Raw genomic sequence first — 18,705 nt, forward strand, 5'->3', positions numbered from 1 at the left:
AAAAAATTTACAAAAAAAAGTTGTGAATGCCACTCGATTGGAAATTTTGCCACGAGTTCAACAAGGTATGCCATTCCATTATCGGACACTAAATAGCATTGCTATCGTAAAAATACTGATATTTTTAGCGAAAAATTATCAATATTCAATTTTTTATATTTCACATTTTTCAAAGGGTTTTCATCATCATTTTTCTCAAAAATTTTACAAAAAAAGTTGTGAATGTCACTCGATTGGAAATTTTGCTAGGAGTTCAACAAGGTATGTCATTCCATTATTGGACAATAAATAGCATTGCTATCGTAAAAATACTGATATTTTTTAGCGAAAAATGATCAATATTCCAATTTTCACGTTTCATAATTTTCAAAGGGTTTTCATCATCATTTTTCTCAAAAATTATACAAAAAAAGTTGTGAATGTCACTCGATTGGAAATTTTGCTAGGAGTTCAACAAGGTATGGCATTCCATTATCGGACAATTATTAGCATTGCTATCGTGAAAACACTGTTATTTTTATGCAAAATTAAACAATTATTTGCATTTTTATTTATATAATACTGATAATTTTCAGCGAGAAATGTTTTAAATTCATATAATCATAAGTTAAGCAGTATTTTGTAATAATTTTGAATTGAATTTTAAAAGCTTTTGGCGCGCATGCCATTGGGGAAAGCACCTTGCCAGATCTGTCGAGTGTGGTGGGGCTCTTGGATGCGTCCAATGTTGTCCTCTCTTTCAGGTAATGGGGCAATATTTGCTGTTCTAAATGTAGCTCTTTTCCATAACAGTTTTTTCTGAAATATTTAAAATTCTCAACCCAATGCAAACAGAAAGTATCCCTAGGTTTTCATTCGATTTCCCAATGAAATAAAAGCTTTCGCCGCCTTGCCACCTAATGTGTAGTGGATTTTCTCGCGCACTGCCTGGGGTCACACTGCGCACTGCGTTCCAAATTTCAGTCGCAAAAAAAATTCGCACCGAACAGAAGTTGGCCAAAAAGCTTTTTGCAATCTTTTTCCCCCTTTTCAATCGCCCACGAAATAGCAGTATTATTGTTGTTACCACCGTTTGTTGTGGTTGTTGCTTTGCATTTTTTTTACTGTGTATTATCATCGAGTGTTAAGAAGCCAAAGACTATAAAAAATAAAAAAAAAACCAGCACCTTAGATAGAGAGTAAAAGGAGAGTGTAAGAGGAAAAGCAGTGCCAGCGTGTTAGTGTTGCACTTTGAAATTCCGGGAACCAAATCCCGAAGGTTCCGAAAGAGGCTTTTCGAGTTCCAGCAGGCAGGTCCCACAGAGCCAGGGAAATAAGGTCCAGAACCCGGAGAACGCCGGCCAATGCAGAGCTACGCGGATGCGCTGAGTGCCAAGGGGTATCGCAGCTTCGGATTCGACACGGACATGGAGATGGACATGGACATGGGCTGCACGATGCGGCGCATCGAGAAGCGCAAAGGCGGTGAGTTCCATGGGCGTGGGCCAGGGGGATGTCCTACAATTTTCATTTCAAGTGAAATATTTCTTAAAACAATTAGGATTTAATTCCTCAACAATAACATAAATATGTAAATGAAATAGTAAACAAATTTAAGACTTATTTATCAAAGACTTGAAATAATCGTTATTTAAGACTTCAAAGACTACTTGGATTTTTAAACTATTTCGTTTTCCATTTTGTCTGTAATTATAATCCTTGTGTGCAAAAGTAATGAGCTATTTTGTTTCATTTATAAATAAAAATCACACTTATTTTAAAACCAATTTATTTGTAATGCTTATGGAAGATTTATAGGTTGTTTGCGATCTGAAACAAATATTATAAGTATGGAAATGCAATCATACCCAAGGTATTCTTTTATTTATTGTTCTCCAAATATTGTGGTATTCATTTTACAGAAGTCGTTCGAGTGGGCTTAAAAGAAATTTGATTGTGGTTGCATTTTTCGTACATACTGAAATTTCAGTTGTGGAATTTTAAGAAAATTTTATTGCATACTGTGCAAAGGTAAACAAATTGATTTGCAATTTATTTATTTTGCACATAAATGATTGGATAATCCAGTGGCTCAAGCAGGCCTTTATAAAAGGGGTTATTTAAAAGCAAAACACTTTTCACATGGATTTCTATAAGTCGGACTTTCTTATATGAAAATTTTTTATAATTTTGAAATGTTATGAATTAGCTACTTTTATAATTACAACCTTTTTATAAAAGAAATTTGCCATAAAATAAAATTTCATATAATAATACTGATGATAGAGGATGGCTCTTCATTTATTCCGTAAAGAAAAGCGTTGTCTATTGGGAAGGCTATAAAAATAAACAGGTTATGGTAAAAGAACATACGTATACACTCTTAAGGAGCGTTTCTGACCCCCTTTCCCCCCCCCAACACAGTGCGGCTCTGCGTGCGTGTGTGGGTGAAATGTACACCAATGGGTGGTGGTGTGGGTGTGTGTATGGTTGTGGGTGTGAGCGTATGTCGAATGCATTGACTTTTGCGCCTTCGTTCACTTCGTTTACTGGTCATCGCCGTGAAATATTTCCACTTCTCGGCGATGGTGTGCGTCTGTGTCCGTGTGTGTGTGTGACTACTGTACTGTAATGACGTGCAATTATTATAATCAGTCAGCGAGAAAGAGGCGTGCTAGTAACTGTGCATAAATTATCTGACTAAAGTACAATAGTTCCTCCGTTGATGGCGATGATAATGCCTTTGATGATGATAATGATGATGGTGGAGGTTCCTTTGATGACGAATCCCTGGGTTGCCCTTCAATTATCTCCGTTCCCCTTTACTTTCGCACACAATTGCATAGAAAGCTGGGATATACTATATATATATGTATAGGGGTCCACAGATGACGTCATTCTAGTTTCGATTTTCCTATTTTTTTGTGTTAGGTCAGATGTCCTAGCCAAGAAAAGATGGTAATAAATCGTAATAAATTGCAAGAGCCACTGGCTTTCTTCGAACAAATAGTCCCATTTATTCCAACCCATGATTAATGTGGCTCTGTTCTTTTTATTTGATATATGTATATATAAAAGTTTAACTAAATTATTTAAATGGTAACCCAGAAAAGAAATAAACGTAGATTTTAATTTAATGAGCATCTTGAATTAATCAAATTTAATTTCCAAATTTCTGTGCTAAAACCGTTTTTAACCCATAAAGAATAAGTTAGTCTTGATTGTCCATCTGAAAACCTAGAAATCATATTATAGATTTTGAAAAGCCCTTTTTTGCAACATATTTCGTAACAAAACAGTTGGGTATCGAATATCTCTTATATTTTAAAACCCCAAAGCACATTTATTTGTTTAGTTATTGTTTAGCTTTTTAAATGGTTCTTATTGTTTAACTTACCTTCTTTTGTTCCATTGTTTTCAGTATGGTATATAATACTTGCTGGGTAATTCAACCTGATTTATTTCACTTTGTCGTGACTAAACTCACCTTTTTTTCCTAGTTTAATTGTGCTCACTCTTTTTGTTTATCTATTTCATTATTTTTATGCTTTGTAAGTACTACCTTTTTACTTGCTTTCGCTTATTTACTTCGCATTTTAAGCGTTTTTGTTGATGCAGCAAACAAACGCAATGGGAAAAACCAACAGCAAATACGAAGCCATTTAGGAAATTGGTTAAACATGAGGCGAACTCATGCGAAGGCAGAGAGACACATTTATATTTATGGGCCAGCCTGTATGTGGGCCAATTAGCCGCGTCTGTTTGTCCTGAGTCATCGCCAGAAGGTGGGTGCTTTTGATGATGGCTTTACCAAAAGAACCCAGAAACAAGAACCAAGGTCCAAAAACCCACACCCCAGATCCAGAAACTCAACTCCATGTTAATTGTGCAGTCCAACGACTTTAATCTAATCTAGTGCACAGCAGGGCGAATTTATTGTTTGCCCAGCTGAATTTATGGATGCTTCGAATACCACGTGGCCATTCAGTGCACAAAAAGGAAGCATTATTTGTTGATACATAAAAAAAACAAGAAAATAATCATAACTTTAAATAACTTTATTTGGCCAAACCATATTTTAACTTTGCAAGTCTTTTTCATTTATTTCTTCCCTCTTTTGCACTTCTTGTTTGTTTGTTATCAGCAGATATTTCAGTATAACTACACAGAAAAAAAATATTTCATATCTAAATATTGTATTTTTATTACAAAATACTATTATTATTTTAAGCATACAAGCACATTAGGATTTCATTATGTTTTTCAAAGCAATTTGATTATTGTCATAACAACAACTAATTTTATGCGGGTATATATATTTTTTCCGTGTGTGCCGAAGCACTCCTCTTATCGGTCTATAAATACACTCCGTGAATAACAACATCCAAATTTGAGTGCGAAGTACTTGCATTATTCACAGTTCGTGGGAATCCGACTCTTTTATCTGGCCATCTAGTGCTCATATCGCGTCTAATACTTATATCATCCACTCAATTGGGGCAGTCATTCGCTCGACATGTGTCCGCCGCTTATGAGAAATGTGCTGTGTTCAATCAATTGGGGAAACTAAGGAGCCAAATGGCAAATGGCAAATGGCAGAGACTCGACCCACACATGTTGCCAAAATAATGGGCACATCAAATCAAATACTCAATTGATAGCCTCTATAAACATTTAACCACATTTTTTGGATCCCATTTAATGCTGTTTTTGACAGATGTGCCAATAATGCATAATCCTGAAATGCTAGCTTACCATACACTAAAACAATCAGTTTACTTGACTATTTTTAGATAAATACTTTATTTTATAATTTAGCTTAAATGTTAGTACATTTTCATTTCACTTTAATGCGTAAAATCCGTATAACTCTATGTACAAATGTAATCTGTAGTGGCTATAAAACATTAAGCACCGTTTTCTTACTGTCATGTTAATTTATTGTCATTGAGTTCAATTGCCAATGATTTGTCTTACCAAAAATGAACATCACATTGAGCAAAAGAAATTTTATTACTGGCTTTCTTTTGAGAGATTACCAATAATAAGCTTAACATGGCAGTGAAAAATCGTCTGTAAAAGCAAATAAATTCTTTCTTTTCGGGAGGAAATGTAAATTGAAATGTCTGTGTCCTATTATTTCACCCATGACTGTGGCTACGACAGCTGGCTTCTGTTTGTCGTAGGCATAGGTCAGGGTTTTCCAATTAGAAACAAATAATAAAAAGGCGGGCGGCGGCGAAAAGAAAACAATAGAGCGTTTCCCACACGATTTCCCCCTTTCTCCGTGGATTTGGTTTAAGCCCCTAAATGATTTATTTGTGGTTCCGTGCCGTTTTTCTCTTGGGCACTTTTACGCTCTTTTCCTCAGAATGCTCACTCTTTTCCGTCTAGATTTTCTCTTTTTTCCGACCGAAATCGAAACTGACTGCAGATAGTCATGCCAAATCAACTGTTTATATTCATAGCTTATTATTACATATATGTATGGCAAATTTTCCACCGAAGCGGATACAAATGAGTGGAAAATCAGAGTCAGTTGACTGCGCGAAGTCGAATCGAGCGGAAAGATATATGGTATGGCCACCGGAGAGTTGTTCCCCCAACCGATTTCCTTGGGGTTACGCAAGTCACGGCGAAGGTTTAGTCATAATTTTGTGTGAAAATCAATAGTGGATCGCGGGCACTTTGCCCAAAGACAAAAACGAGAAAAGGCCAAATAGAGCAATTAATAAGTTCGCAATTCGGTCAATAAATACAAAACAAAGAGCGGTGCCAAAAATACAACGAAATAAATACAACGAATAATAAATTGAAACGTACAACAGATAAACAAACACATATAGTCCTGTCTATAGAAATGCCCATCTTTCTATATATATATAAATATATATATATGACAGTATATACGAGTGTTTGCATATCGCACACTCGACAAAATAAGGCAAATGAACTGACAATGACTTGCAGCAATCGCAGAAAATATAATACGAAGTTGAACAAACCGATTGGCCTATGAAGCTATCAAAACAACCCGGTTATTAACGACCCGGCGCTAACCAACCAACGATATATGCACTCCATCAGTCCAATTTTGGCTATCATCTGGGGCTATTGATATACCCGACTTTGCTAAGTGCCCCTGACAGGGTGTCAAAAAAAAACAGAGACGAGCCCTCCTAATAGAGGAAAGTTACCAAATTAAAAATATAAATAGAACCCAATAACTGAATTGCCACCATATCATCGTTATCAGATAGGGATCTTATCAAAACATCACAGAAATTGCTTATTATTCCAATTATACCAATATTGGTTGGAACTTTAAGATATTATCTAATAATGTTTTCAGTTTATCTCCACAAAAAAATTGTACAATTTTAAAAACAAATATTTCTGGCTCATTTTGAAACTTTAATTAATATTGATCCGTCTTTCCTTTGCATTTGTATTTAAATTATTGAAATTGGAAACTTCATTAAACCCAAATACCATAATGTTATAAGACTATTTCTTTTTATAACAATGAACTCCTCTTTAGGAGTAGAGTTTCCATAAATATCACTTAGATTTCAACCTTAGATTCTTCTTAAGGTTTGAATATAAAACATATGTGTTATTAGGGTTCAAAGAGCGCTGATCTTGAAAGTCAACACCCCTTGCCACATCCCCTTAACTCGGTCAATATGGATTTTGTTTATCCAAAATATTGTTTATAATTAGCAAACATTGTGGGCTTTCCGAGCTTTCTGTGTTGTTGATGCGAGCGCCGAAAGCTCGCTATTAACTTTACCCGATATATAAACTTTGGATCTACGGATCGGGAGAGGTGTGAATTCTATATAGAGAAGGAGACGGCGGAAAAAGAGAGAAAAGCGAGGAAAAGTGGGGACAAACAAAGGCGAAAAAGACAAGCGCGTAGAAGATGCGCGAATTGCGTCGGACGGAATTCAGAATAAATTAAGTGCAGCCGATCGCGGGCGGTATATAGTCCACCGATCCGATCCGACAGTTGCCCAAAGACGTTCCCCAGAGGCGGAATCAGCAAAAGCCGAGCGGAGACACCTGTCACCGGGAGAATTACATAAAACACACTCACACAAAAACCCCAGCCGGAAAGTCAAAAAAAAAAAAGAAAATTCAGTTCAATTTAGTAAACACACATCGAACACACAAAAACCGAATAAATCTCGCACAAAGATTGGATTGGGACAACAGGAGGACACAGAGGTTGCGATCAGGATCCCCGGATCCGCCGAGATGTCGTACCGCGGAATGCTGAGCACCTCGGACGACACGTCCGCGGAGCTGCGGGCTCAGGATGGGGACTCCTTCGACGGAGCGATGATGTCCCACCCGACCTCCAATGTCGCCGCCGCCGCCGCCGGGCAGCTGGGCAAGAAGGCCAGCGGGAAGAGCCTGCACACGGCCCCCTCCATGACCATGCCCCCCAAGCTGAGCCCCCTGCCCCAGAGGGCCACCCCCAATCGCTGCGTATGTAAGTGAATGCACCAACGCCACCCGCCACCCACTGACCTTCACGTCCCAGCGACGCAGAAAGTACTGGCATTAGTTTTAAGACAAGAAGGCGGCTCCATTGAATAAAACGAGCCACCTTCCTCTCATTAGTTATAGAATATATTACACAGAAAAAAAACTCTTACGTTGTGATTAACTTTATAGTATTTTTTATACAGAGCATACCCAGTTGATATGAACATAGATAATCAAAAACCGTATTAATTAATAATTAATAATATCTAAATAGCATTTGGTATTCAGAAAATATATCAAAATTACGTATACGTATTATTTTGAAATTAATGATTCATAAAAAAGGGTTCGAGCAACGTAAATACCAATTGTAACTTTTTTAAACTTTTGTACAAATTCAAAAAGAAAGAAATATTACATTGGGGCTAATATTATAATAACACATTATAATATTTGATGGCTTATGTTGTTCATTAATTCTTCCATTTAAGTTCTGTAGTATCCATCTCTATAAAAGAAAATAATTGTTGTGAAATTTGGAACAAACATTGCTACGTTTTGTTCTCTGCATTGACTGAACAGTGATCGCACACCACCCACCACCCACTACCACCCCCCGCTGGGTCACTCTCTTTTTTGGTGCCTCTCTGTGGGACTCCCACTGTGTGCTGCAAAAAGAAAGCAAAATACATTCACTCTCCCACGCACAAAGCAAAGCACTCTTTCTCTCTCTTTTAAAAAAACCTGTAGCACTAAGCTTAACAAAAAAGATACGCTACACTAAAAACAAAGCCTTGCATTTGAAGAAATCTTAAATTTTGTGGAAAACCGTTTTGAAGTTAGAAACAGAATGGAATTAAAACATACAACTTGTATTACCTTGGTTTATTTTTGTTACATTTTAGAATTACAAAGTAATATACCTTTTAAATGGTGGTGGGTTTTTTTCCAGTGCTGTGGTGTTTTTCTGCCGCTGCGCTGCCTATCGGTCGCATTATCTGTCGAGTCTCACTAACCTATATAAAAATATAGGAAAGTTGTCGTACCCTGTACAAGAGTAGTTTGAAAACTAGAAGCGTTTTGTCTATATTTTTTAATGGGAACACTTTCTTTGGAATAAAATTCTTAAAGTAAGCAAAGATTATTAAGCGCTTATAATTTTATCAGCTAAAATAAAAGAAATTCTTGGTATAATATCACTTTCATTAGTGATTATAAACCTGCTTAAATTGTATCACTTAAATTAGCTTTGTTGTATCTCCGTTCCTAATGCAAAAAAAAAACAGCTTTTAATTTCTACAATTAAAATTATTACATGATGTGATTAAATATTTTAAGTGCTTCTCGGGTTTCTTCAATTTAGAGATAACAATTTATTGTGGTGTTTGACTTTAAAGTGTATTTCAACTTCGAATCGCTCCAATCAGTCTTCTCATCTTGTTTGTTGTTTGTTGACTTCGTGTTTTGATTTTGTCAGTATTTTCACTATCTCTCCTGGTGATGTTCGCATTCCCTTGCCCTCTCTCGTTTTACACTGAAAGAATATACAACTATATAAAAATGATATGATGAAATTTTATGAATTTAGATTAATGATGGGAACATATCAATTACAGACGTAAATTTATATTGGAATCCCAAGCGATATTTTCAAGAATTTTGGGGCTTTGCGAATTTTTCCCAGCGTATAGCTGCTTTTAACATGTTGTTGCTTGCCTACAAATTGGCAATCGCCAATATATTTTGTGTGGATGTTTTTCTTGTCAAAGATGATGCGTCTCTGCTGCAGTCGCAGTCGCAGTCGAAGTCGCAGTCGCTGCCTCTGCTGACGTCGGTAGATCTCAGCCTGGAATTCGCCGATCTTCGATGTTTTCCCATTTCATTGAGCCGACAACTCTCGCCCAGTTTACTTCAACATTTTGGCTACGATCCCCACTTTTCCGGTTTTTTCTCTGCATTTTCTCGCATTTCTCGCCATGAACTTCAATCGCATGGATACCGCTCATCGGTTACGCGTTGATGTCCGACTTTACGGCGGACCGATGGGCAATCAGCTGAACGATACGGGCCCCGCCACTGCCACGCCCACCTCCTCGTCGGACGATCTCAGTAGGTTCTTTAAGATTAATGGAATAGTCACTGGTAGATATATGGTATAAGATCAGAAAATGCTATTAAATCTTTCACATAGTCGTCTCAACCATCAGTCTCAATCGCTCATTCTAATTCTAATTCAAATGGTTATTTCTTATTTTTCAGGTGATCTCACCGATTCCCCAGTCGATGAGAAGGCCGAAACTGATGTGGAGGTGACCAACGAGATCTCGGCTCCATATGAGGTGCCACAATTTCCCATTGAACAGATCGAAAAGAAGCTGCAAATCCAGCGTCATCTCAATGAAAAGTGAGTAAAAGAGAAACAATAACATATATTTGTATTTCATTTTTATTTAAATTTGTAATCGTCTGGTTATAAATTTAAAATCCATTTCAAAATTAATATCTCTCAAGCGCAGCAATCTTTATATTCAGGCTTTTCATATCATATGATATCATATTATTTTTATGTTATCAAAATAATGTAAAAAGTTACAAAAATAACAAGAGATTTTTGAAATAGTTTGACAAAGGCTCGCTTATTTGTGGCTTATCAGCAAAATTGCAAAGCGTTCTCTGATGAAAGGTATAAAACATTAAGATTCCATTTAAATTTAATCAGTTATTGTTAGAATTTTCAACCTGCCTTACGAGCTCGCTTGATTTACAAGTAGGGAAACAAAAAGTGATTAAAACAATTAACAATCAACAATTAATGAAACAGTACGTTTCGGAAATGTAAGTTATTATATATTACCAAAAATTATTGTTCACTTTCGATATAAAAAAATCATCAGCTTAAGAACAGTGAGCTCCTGCTTTGTAAGACTTTATCGAACAATTTAAATTTATGACAAGTTAATGGAAAAGATAACATTTTTTGTGTTTAATATTTAAGACCACAGACTACAAAAAAAATAAAAAATGCTAAAGTCAAAGGCCCCGACTTGGAGATACCCGTTACTTACAGTTAAAGAACATGTTATATAATATCTAGATAGATGTTTCCCTAGCTTTATTACTTTGTGCAAATCACAATTGAAAATTATTAAAATACATTTAGTTTTGTTGCTTTGTTCGCTCAACTGATTGTTTAGTTTAACTAATCAGATCCGTACCTAAATCGGTTCTGGTTCGGTTTTGATTTGTTTACTTTACATGAGCACCAGACAAAACAGATCTCGTGATTGGATGCTTATCAGTTAGTCTATTTTAAGGTCAGTTCGTTTTCAAGGCCAAAATACCATCCCATCCCGTTTCCAATTGCACAGTGGAAAAATATTTCAGAAATCAAAACAATATTTCATTGTTTTTCTGAACAATATCTTATCTATAATAAACGAAAACATCAAAATTCAATGTTTTCCAGTTTAACAGACATCAAAACATAAACATTGCGCTAGATTTTAATCAAAGAAAGTACTTTAAAAATTATTATGTTTTGTTATTTATTAAAAATATCGATTTTTTTTGTTTAATTATTTGGATAATATAAATTGGATAATATTCATTTAATAAATGGCGAATTTATCGCTTCTTTTTTTTTAAACAGAACTTAATTGAGAAATACAGTCTTGAAAATGCATTTTTTTGTAGTATTTAGAATATGTTTTTAAAATGTTGCTTTGTGTGGGTTTCATCTTTGAGCCATTTCTATAGCCTCGTAATGAGGCAACCGCACATGTTGCAATTATCAGGTTCCCAGGTGGGTGGTGTGCAGGTGGTGTGAAGGTGGAGTGCCTCTTTTCCGGCTAATCCAAAGTGGGTTTGTGTCTGGGTCCGAGTCCGGGTTTGGGCTTTCGGGTTTTGGCCCGGCGAAAGTGCGGACCGATGCAGAACACGTTTTGATTTTGAATGGAACTGCATTAGGCAGCTAAGTCCGGTGTCGGACTTTCGCCCATGCCAAATAGTGGTGGTGATGGTGGTGATGGTGGTGCTAGTGGTGGTGGTGGGGATTATGGCATAACGAACCACCACCGAATGGAACTGTTGGAAGAACCGCTGCCAGCAGCGGCACCTCCGTGGACTGAGTTCTGGCACGGATGCCGTCACTTTCAGTACGCTCCGATCCAATAAACGGGCAGCTCAACGGCGCGAAACGCGGCCCAAAGTGTCCCACCTGCCATCTGCCAACTAGCAACTACCTTCTGCCACCTGCCACCTGCCACCTGCCTGGGCGACCTCCGCTGACATTGAGCCCTCTTTATAGGGAAAGCACCCAGTAGACCGCCGCCCACTGCCCCACTAAAATCCACCATCGTTGTTGTTCGTGTCGCACGCCAGGCGACGCTTAAAAAAATATAGAAAAGAAACCAAGAAGCGGCGTCGCAGAAAACTTTCCAACTCGCGCGGACACTTCAAGTTTTTTGGCTTAAAGCGCGAATCCCGACAAGTTCTGCACGCCAGCAAAAATAAAGGGGGTTTACCAATAAACAAAAAAAAGTTCCCAAAAACCGAGGAAATTGTCAAGTTTGGGGGGGCAAAAACTACAAATTTTAGTGCGAGTTAAATCGAACACTTTACTTAAAGTGTTGAAGAAAGTTGTTTTGGGATTCTTGAAGTGAATTAATGCCAACAAATAAAACCTTTTCTACTTTACAAAAAATTCTAGAGAACAAAGATGTAAAATTGAAATTGTTTTGGAAAAATCTCTTTTAGGAAAATAGTTTCTGGGTTCAATTAACCATTATACTCCTCTATTTGGTTATTATTGACAAGATCCGAAATATTTAAAGTAAATTAGATAAATTCCATAGTTCGGAGAATTTATAGAATTTTGCCGCAGCCACTTTTTCTTAGGTGACTTTAATTTACTTGAAGACGTCTTAAAGCGGGTCATTAACCAACAATTAATAAAAATAAATATGAATAGTTCTCCCCATTGTAAGAATTTTGTAGTAAGCCAAAGGACAATTGAAGTATAGTTATTTAGATTAGGAAGTTCCTTAAGACACGCAATTTGTCGCAACAACTTTTCTTTCCCAAATAAATGGGTTTGGGGTTTGTCAGAGGTATTCTGCTAGCGTGCCGGATTGCAAATTAGCGGCAATCGGTAGCTTCGCATTGCCATAAATCAACTGGTCAATCGATCATTACCATTTGGGTGACCGAAAGAGGACCCTTCGCAGGGGAAACCCCGGAGCGGAGTGCTCCATTCGTCGGTGGTCACTAGTCAAAGCAGGATGTCCTTCGCGGATGACAGTTACAGCTTTGGGCGCTGCTACGAGTATCAGCCCGAGGATTCTAAATGGTCAGTCAGCTCAAGTGATCATAAGTTACGAGTTTGCGATCTAAAATAGTATCTAATCCATAGCCTGTGTAGCTAATATAATTCACGATTATCACAAAATCATATTATCAATCAAGATCTTAATGATTTAATAGCAAAACTGCTAAGATTGTTTTAAATAAAATATAGTCTTAGAAGTGAAATTGAAAGAAATTAAATGGCTTTATTTAAAATTTTTATTTGATAGTCACTTTGATTCCCTTTGTGCGGGGCTTTCATCAACTGCTTATTTTTTGTTTTGTGTGTTAGTTTATCTATATAATATTCGTATTTCCTACCTACTTTCTTCAGGCAGGCCACAGGATCCAGGCCCGTGGTGCCGGCCACCGTGTTGGCCACGCACAGGGAATCATCCAGCAGCACCGAAGGCCAGGAGTCCACCGTGGACATGGACAGAAACGATGCCGACATCAACTTCCAGCGGGTGTCCATTTCGGGGGAGGACACCAGTGGCGTTCCCCTCGAGGATTTGGAGCGGGCCTCGACTCTGCTGATCGAAGCACTGCGCATGCGCAGCCACTACATGGCCATGTCGGATCAGTCGTTCCCCTCGACCACGGCGCGGTTCCTCAAGACGGTGAAGCTCAAGGATCGCATCAACAACCTGCCCGTCAAGGAGGTGTCTAGTAAGTAGTTCTAATCCATGAACTCAAGCCTCTTTCCCCAGAAGAATAGCCCCAAATTCCAGATCCTTCTCTTATTACCCATTGTACAATGGTATCGTAGTCCTATATTGCAGTCTTTGGAGTGGGTCTATTTGTGGGGCAATTGTCTGGAATTTGTAACTGTATAATTAAACAAATATAAAAAATATAACAACAATTTGTATTGCAAATCGACCCAGCCCAGCGTATATGTGTAAATATGTATAAAAAGACAAAATGGCACAGATGTGCCTAATTGTTGTGATGCACCAAATCATAAATCTATTGCAATTAATTCACTATCAAGTGAATTTTGTATAATACAAGTTTATATTAGCGTGTGTTTTGTGTAAACTGTACTCAGCGGTGTTGCCACCCAGTTTAAAAGTTTAGAGCCCTGCTCGTGTGTCCGTGTCTTTCGCGCCTACTTATTAGCAGTTACCGCCTTGCTCGTGTCTCCTTCCATTTCGTTTAAATTCCAGTCGTTTTAAGTCCTCTGTTTTTTATTTAGAGCTAAAATTTTACATACAAATTTCCCCTCTTTGTTACTTGTCATATGTTTGAGCCTTTTTAGCCCTTTGTTTGTTCCAATTTGTTTTTGTATCGACTATTTATTTCTCTTCTCGTATTTTTCATTATTTCTTATAGACATCATTCGCAAAATGAGTGTAACGAACATACAAGGTAATTCGTGCGCACACCTGATTTCCCTACTTCTCCGCTACCTCTTCCCCCTATCCAACTTTCCCACCAAGTTCGATTCAAATACAACAAGAACAACTCCTCTTAATTCTGTTTTTCCTGACATTTGATTTCCGTTTCCGTTAAGCTCCATATATATATATGCTCCATATTACTCTGCGCATTGTTTTGCTTTACGCTCGCAACCTCAAAACTAGAACCACAAACCTGCTTTCAACGCAGACAGTGTTGCCAACTATCTTTTATATTATATATGTAAATATATTATGTTGTAGATAATCATCAAATGTGTTTTCTAATTAAGTTAACCGTAATGGTTTTTGAACGGTTTACTTTACTTTGTTTTGAGTTTAACCCCTTGTTTTTATTGAGGATAATTAAAAACTAACCTTTTATGTTTTATGTTTAAATCGAAAAGTTGGCCACACTAAACTGCGGATATTGCTCTCGCTGCAAAAACCATAATGTTGGCCACACAAAACTGCAGCTTGGCACAGCACGCATTGAAGAAGCCACCTTTCTGTCGGCTTGACAGTTTCTTTTTGAATTTGTTAATGTTCCTTGCAAGTTTTGCTTTGAGTTTATTACCTTGCTTGTATGTTCTTTATTTTTGCTTACCAAAACAACAAACACCATGCTTTGAACTGATGTTGTAGCCGCATATAAGTTGAACAATCGGCCTTCGACACTATCTTTTTGGTTAGTTTCAAAGCAAAGCCTTGTACAAAAGGAAAGACTTATTTAGCTTTGATAACTCTCGTAGAACAAGTAAACTTTTAAAGTTAAGTAGTGCACTAGGGTGGAACTAAATCTTATATGAGCCTGTTATCGTAAAAATACTGATATTTTTGAGCAAAAAATGGTCAAAATTCCAATTTTGCACATTTTTCCAATGGTTGTCATCATCAATTTTTTCAAAAATTTTACAAAAAAAGCTGTGAATGCAACTTGATTTAAAATTTTGTTACGAGTTCATCAAGGTATGGCATTCCATTATTGGATAATAATTAGCATTGCAATCGTAAAAATACTGACATTTTTGAGCGAAAAATGGTTGAAAACCCAATTTTTGACATTTCACGTTTTTGAATATAAATATAAATTTTAACGGTTGAAATATTTTGAAAGATATAAAACGACAAGAGATTGGTTAACTGATTTTGCAGATCCACCCTATAGCACCTTAATAACACCCACAAATACAGAAAATAACACTCGCACGAACACCTGAGTGTAGAGTGTAGTTTCGCCACTAACCAAATACAATTTCGCGAATTGCCCCTGCAACTAATCAAAATTCTGTTTTCAAAATATTTTTACATTCGACTCGAATCGCTTTGAATTGCTTCACACTTGTTGAGGATCTGCAGACGTCCATGCTAGGCCATCGCAGTTGAAGATAACGAATCCCTGGAACGTGGAGTTTCCCAAAGATGAGGATTTCCGTATCAAGCCCCTCAACGGAGTGTTTCACATCTACGAGAATGACGTAAGTACTACCTCAGGCATATAAGATGTTAATAATAGGCACCTTATATCCTCTCTGTAATCTGTATATTAAAATGGAAAAAATAACTATATTTATTCTCCATAAATTATGATTTTGTAGGAAGACAGCAGTGAGATTAAGTTCGCATATCCGGACATGAGCCAATTTGTGAACGACATGCAGGTCATGTGCAATATGATCGCCGATGGGCCACTGTAAGTATTTCCCCCACTTCCTGCCCTATAAACCCTATTTAAAAGAAATGTATTTGAATAGGAAATCCTTCTGCTATCGTCGCCTGTGCTATCTGTCGTCCAAGTACCAGATGCACGTGCTCCTCAACGAGCTGCGGGAACTGGCCGCCCAGAAGGCGGTGCCGCATCGCGATTTCTACAACACACGCAAGGTGGACACCCACATCCATGCCGCATCCTGCATGAACCAGAAGCACCTGCTGCGCTTCATCAAGAAGACGCTGAAGAACAACGCCAACGAGGTGGTGACCCACACCAACGGCCAGGCGATGACCCTGGCCCAGGTGTTCCAGTCGATGAACCTGACCACCTACGACCTGACCGTCGACATGCTGGACGTGCACGCGGATCGCAACACGTTCCACCGCTTCGACAAGTTCAACTCCAAGTACAATCCCATCGGGGAGTCGCGGCTCAGGGAGGTGTTCCTCAAGACGGACAATTATCTGAATGGCAAATACTTTGCACAGATCATAAAGGTGGGTTTATCAAAAATAAAATCCCATTTAAATCAATTTGTAATCATGAACCTCTTATTAAATATTGCTTATGTAGGAAGTTGCCTTCGATTTGGAGGAGTCAAAGTACCAGAACGCCGAGCTGCGTCTCTCCATCTATGGCAAATCCCCAGATGAGTGGAACAAACTGGCCAGGTGGGCCATCGACAATGATGTGTACAGCTCGAACATCCGCTGGCTGATCCAGATACCACGTCTCTTCGACATCTTCAAGTCGAACAAGATGATGAAGTCATTCCAGGAGATTCTGAACAACATATTCCTGCCGCTCTTCGAGGCGACAGCCAGACCCAGCCAGCATCCGGATCTGCACCGCTTCCTGCAGTACGTCATTGGGTTCGATTCGGTGGACGACGAGTCCAAGCCGGAGAATCCGCTCTTCGACAACGATGTGCCCCGGCCGGAGGAATGGACCTACGAGGAGAATCCGCCGTATGCGTACTACATCTACTACATGTACGCCAACATGACGGTGCTGAACAAGTTTAGAGAGTGAGTAACAAATCTTAGTCTAAAAATGTAAATTTCGCTTTTCTTGATTTTAAAAGCTTTTTAACCATAATAATAATTATCAAAGAGAAGTTGTTCTAAGGGCAATTGTAACTTTAAAGTAAATCTAAGTCGCCACTTTACAGATAGACCACACAGGCTTTAAAGCAAACTTGTTTCACCATAGTCAATCTGGCTCATTAGCGTTGAAATACTAATTTACTCAGCTAAAACAATTTGGGAATTATAGCGTATCAAAAGGGGTTATTTTAGAAAAGCTCTTGTTGGAATTGGCCTTGTCAGGCTTCCTTAATTGGTTTGTTTAGTCCTTTATTTACAATTGAAACTCTAGTATATTGTGTCTTTCAATGAAATATAATGAATTTTGCATATTACTTACCTTCAATAACCTCTGTACCTCCAGGTCGCGCGGTATGAACACCTTTGTGTTGCGGCCCCATTGCGGCGAGGCTGGACCCGTGCAGCATCTAGTGTGTGGCTTCCTGATGGCCGAGAACATCTCCCACGGCCTCCTGCTCCGCAAGGTGCCCGTGCTGCAGTATCTGTATTATCTGACCCAGATCGGAATCGCCATGTCGCCGCTGTCCAACAACTCGCTATTCCTCAACTACCATCGTAATCCGCTCCCTGAGTACTTGGCCCGGGGTCTCATCATCTCCCTCTCCACGGACGACCCCTTGCAATTCCACTTCACCAAGGTGGGTTGATCTAATGGGGGTTATTTGTGTTTTTAAATTCCTACTAAAATCAATTTACTATTTTATGTTTCAGGAACCCCTTATGGAGGAGTACAGCATTGCGGCCCAAGTGTGGAAGCTCAGCTCCTGCGACATGTGCGAGTTGGCCAGGAACAGTGTGATAATGAGTGGTTTCCCCCATGCCGTAGGTTTCCAACTTAGTTATAGTATAATCTATCCCATTATATATTATAACTTAAATTTAAAACACCAACAGATCAAGCAGCAGTGGCTGGGACCCGTTTACTACGAGGACGGCATCATGGGCAACGACATCACCCGCACCAATGTGCCCGAGATCCGGGTGGCCTATCGCTATGAGACCCTGCTGGACGAGCTCTCCAACATCTTCAAGGTGAACCAGACCTGCTCCCTCAACGATCAGCACTCATAGGCTCATGGCGTTGTTGTGGCTTCCTACGCTAACTTAATGCAAATTACGCAGATATATACGCTAGTTATATATATATATAATTTAAATGTTTCTGTACTAACCAAAATGTAAACGCGGCAGACCAAAACCTTTAAATATACAAAACTTGTACACGCAATGTTCTGAAACTTATTTTGCAATGGGTAAACAAATTGGAAAAATCAAATAAAAATGATTATAAGAATATCAAAAGTAAGTTTTAAAATTATCTAAAAATGCAAAACTTCGAAATCTTTGACAGCTAAAATAATTTGTGCCATGTTATAGGTTAATATAAAAATGTGTCGATATCTGATGCTCTATAAGTCCGACTTTCCATTGCCAAAGTAACCTTTCTTAATCAATTGCTGAATAGCTTTTATATTAATATCGGATCATAAGAATTAAATGCAATTACGCTTGAGAAACATAAATCGCATACACATTTGAAAATTTGTTTAACTGAATCTTTTATATTATTTTATTGCATACTTTTAGGCAAATTGATATTTTCAGACAAATTCGAACTATTTTATGTCAGAGTGTGATACGTTAAAAGTTAGGGCAACTAAATGCCTTA

General features: G+C 38.1%; 1 protein-coding gene across 10 annotated transcripts; it reads left to right on the forward strand.

Annotated features, from left to right (window-relative positions):
* The first annotated feature begins 956 nt into the window (after positions 1-956).
* Positions 957-18,264, forward strand: LOC108041626 (AMP deaminase 2). Of its 10 annotated transcripts, none has more exons than XM_017119596.2 (11): positions 957-1,464; positions 9,733-9,877; positions 13,151-13,485; positions 14,152-14,187; positions 15,576-15,694; positions 15,815-15,909; positions 15,971-16,427; positions 16,504-16,958; positions 17,380-17,674; positions 17,748-17,858; positions 17,931-18,264. In XM_017119596.2, the coding sequence occupies exons 1-11, from the start codon at positions 1,344-1,346 to the stop codon at positions 18,105-18,107; spliced, it is 2,346 nt and encodes a 781-aa protein (XP_016975085.1). In that variant the 5' UTR covers positions 957-1,343; the 3' UTR covers positions 18,108-18,264. The 10 variants fall into 10 exon arrangements, with proteins under 10 accessions (XP_016975085.1, XP_016975088.1, XP_016975081.1 ...); XM_017119592.2 differs by lacking the exon at positions 957-1,464 and adding an exon at positions 6,701-7,477; XM_017119595.2 differs by lacking the exon at positions 957-1,464 and adding an exon at positions 9,344-9,582.
* Positions 18,265-18,705: the final 441 nt, after the last annotated feature.

This window comes from Drosophila rhopaloa, unplaced genomic scaffold (assembly GCF_018152115.1).
Source record: "Drosophila rhopaloa isolate 14029-0021.01 unplaced genomic scaffold, ASM1815211v1 contig_3, whole genome shotgun sequence".
Lineage (NCBI taxonomy): Eukaryota > Metazoa > Arthropoda > Insecta > Diptera > Drosophilidae > Drosophila > Drosophila rhopaloa.

Excerpts from the sequence above, each read along its gene's own strand:
- LOC108041626 (XM_017119592.2), top strand. The coding sequence starts at position 7,240 with ATGTCGTACCGCGGAATGCTGAGCACCTCGGACGACACGTCCGCGGAG. Across the intron at positions 13,486-14,151 it reads GCCCGTCAAGGAGGTGTCTA|ACATCATTCGCAAAATGAGT; the intron begins GTAAGTAGTTCT and ends TATTTCTTATAG. Across the intron at positions 15,910-15,970 it reads ATGATCGCCGATGGGCCACT|GAAATCCTTCTGCTATCGTC; the intron begins GTAAGTATTTCC and ends GTATTTGAATAG.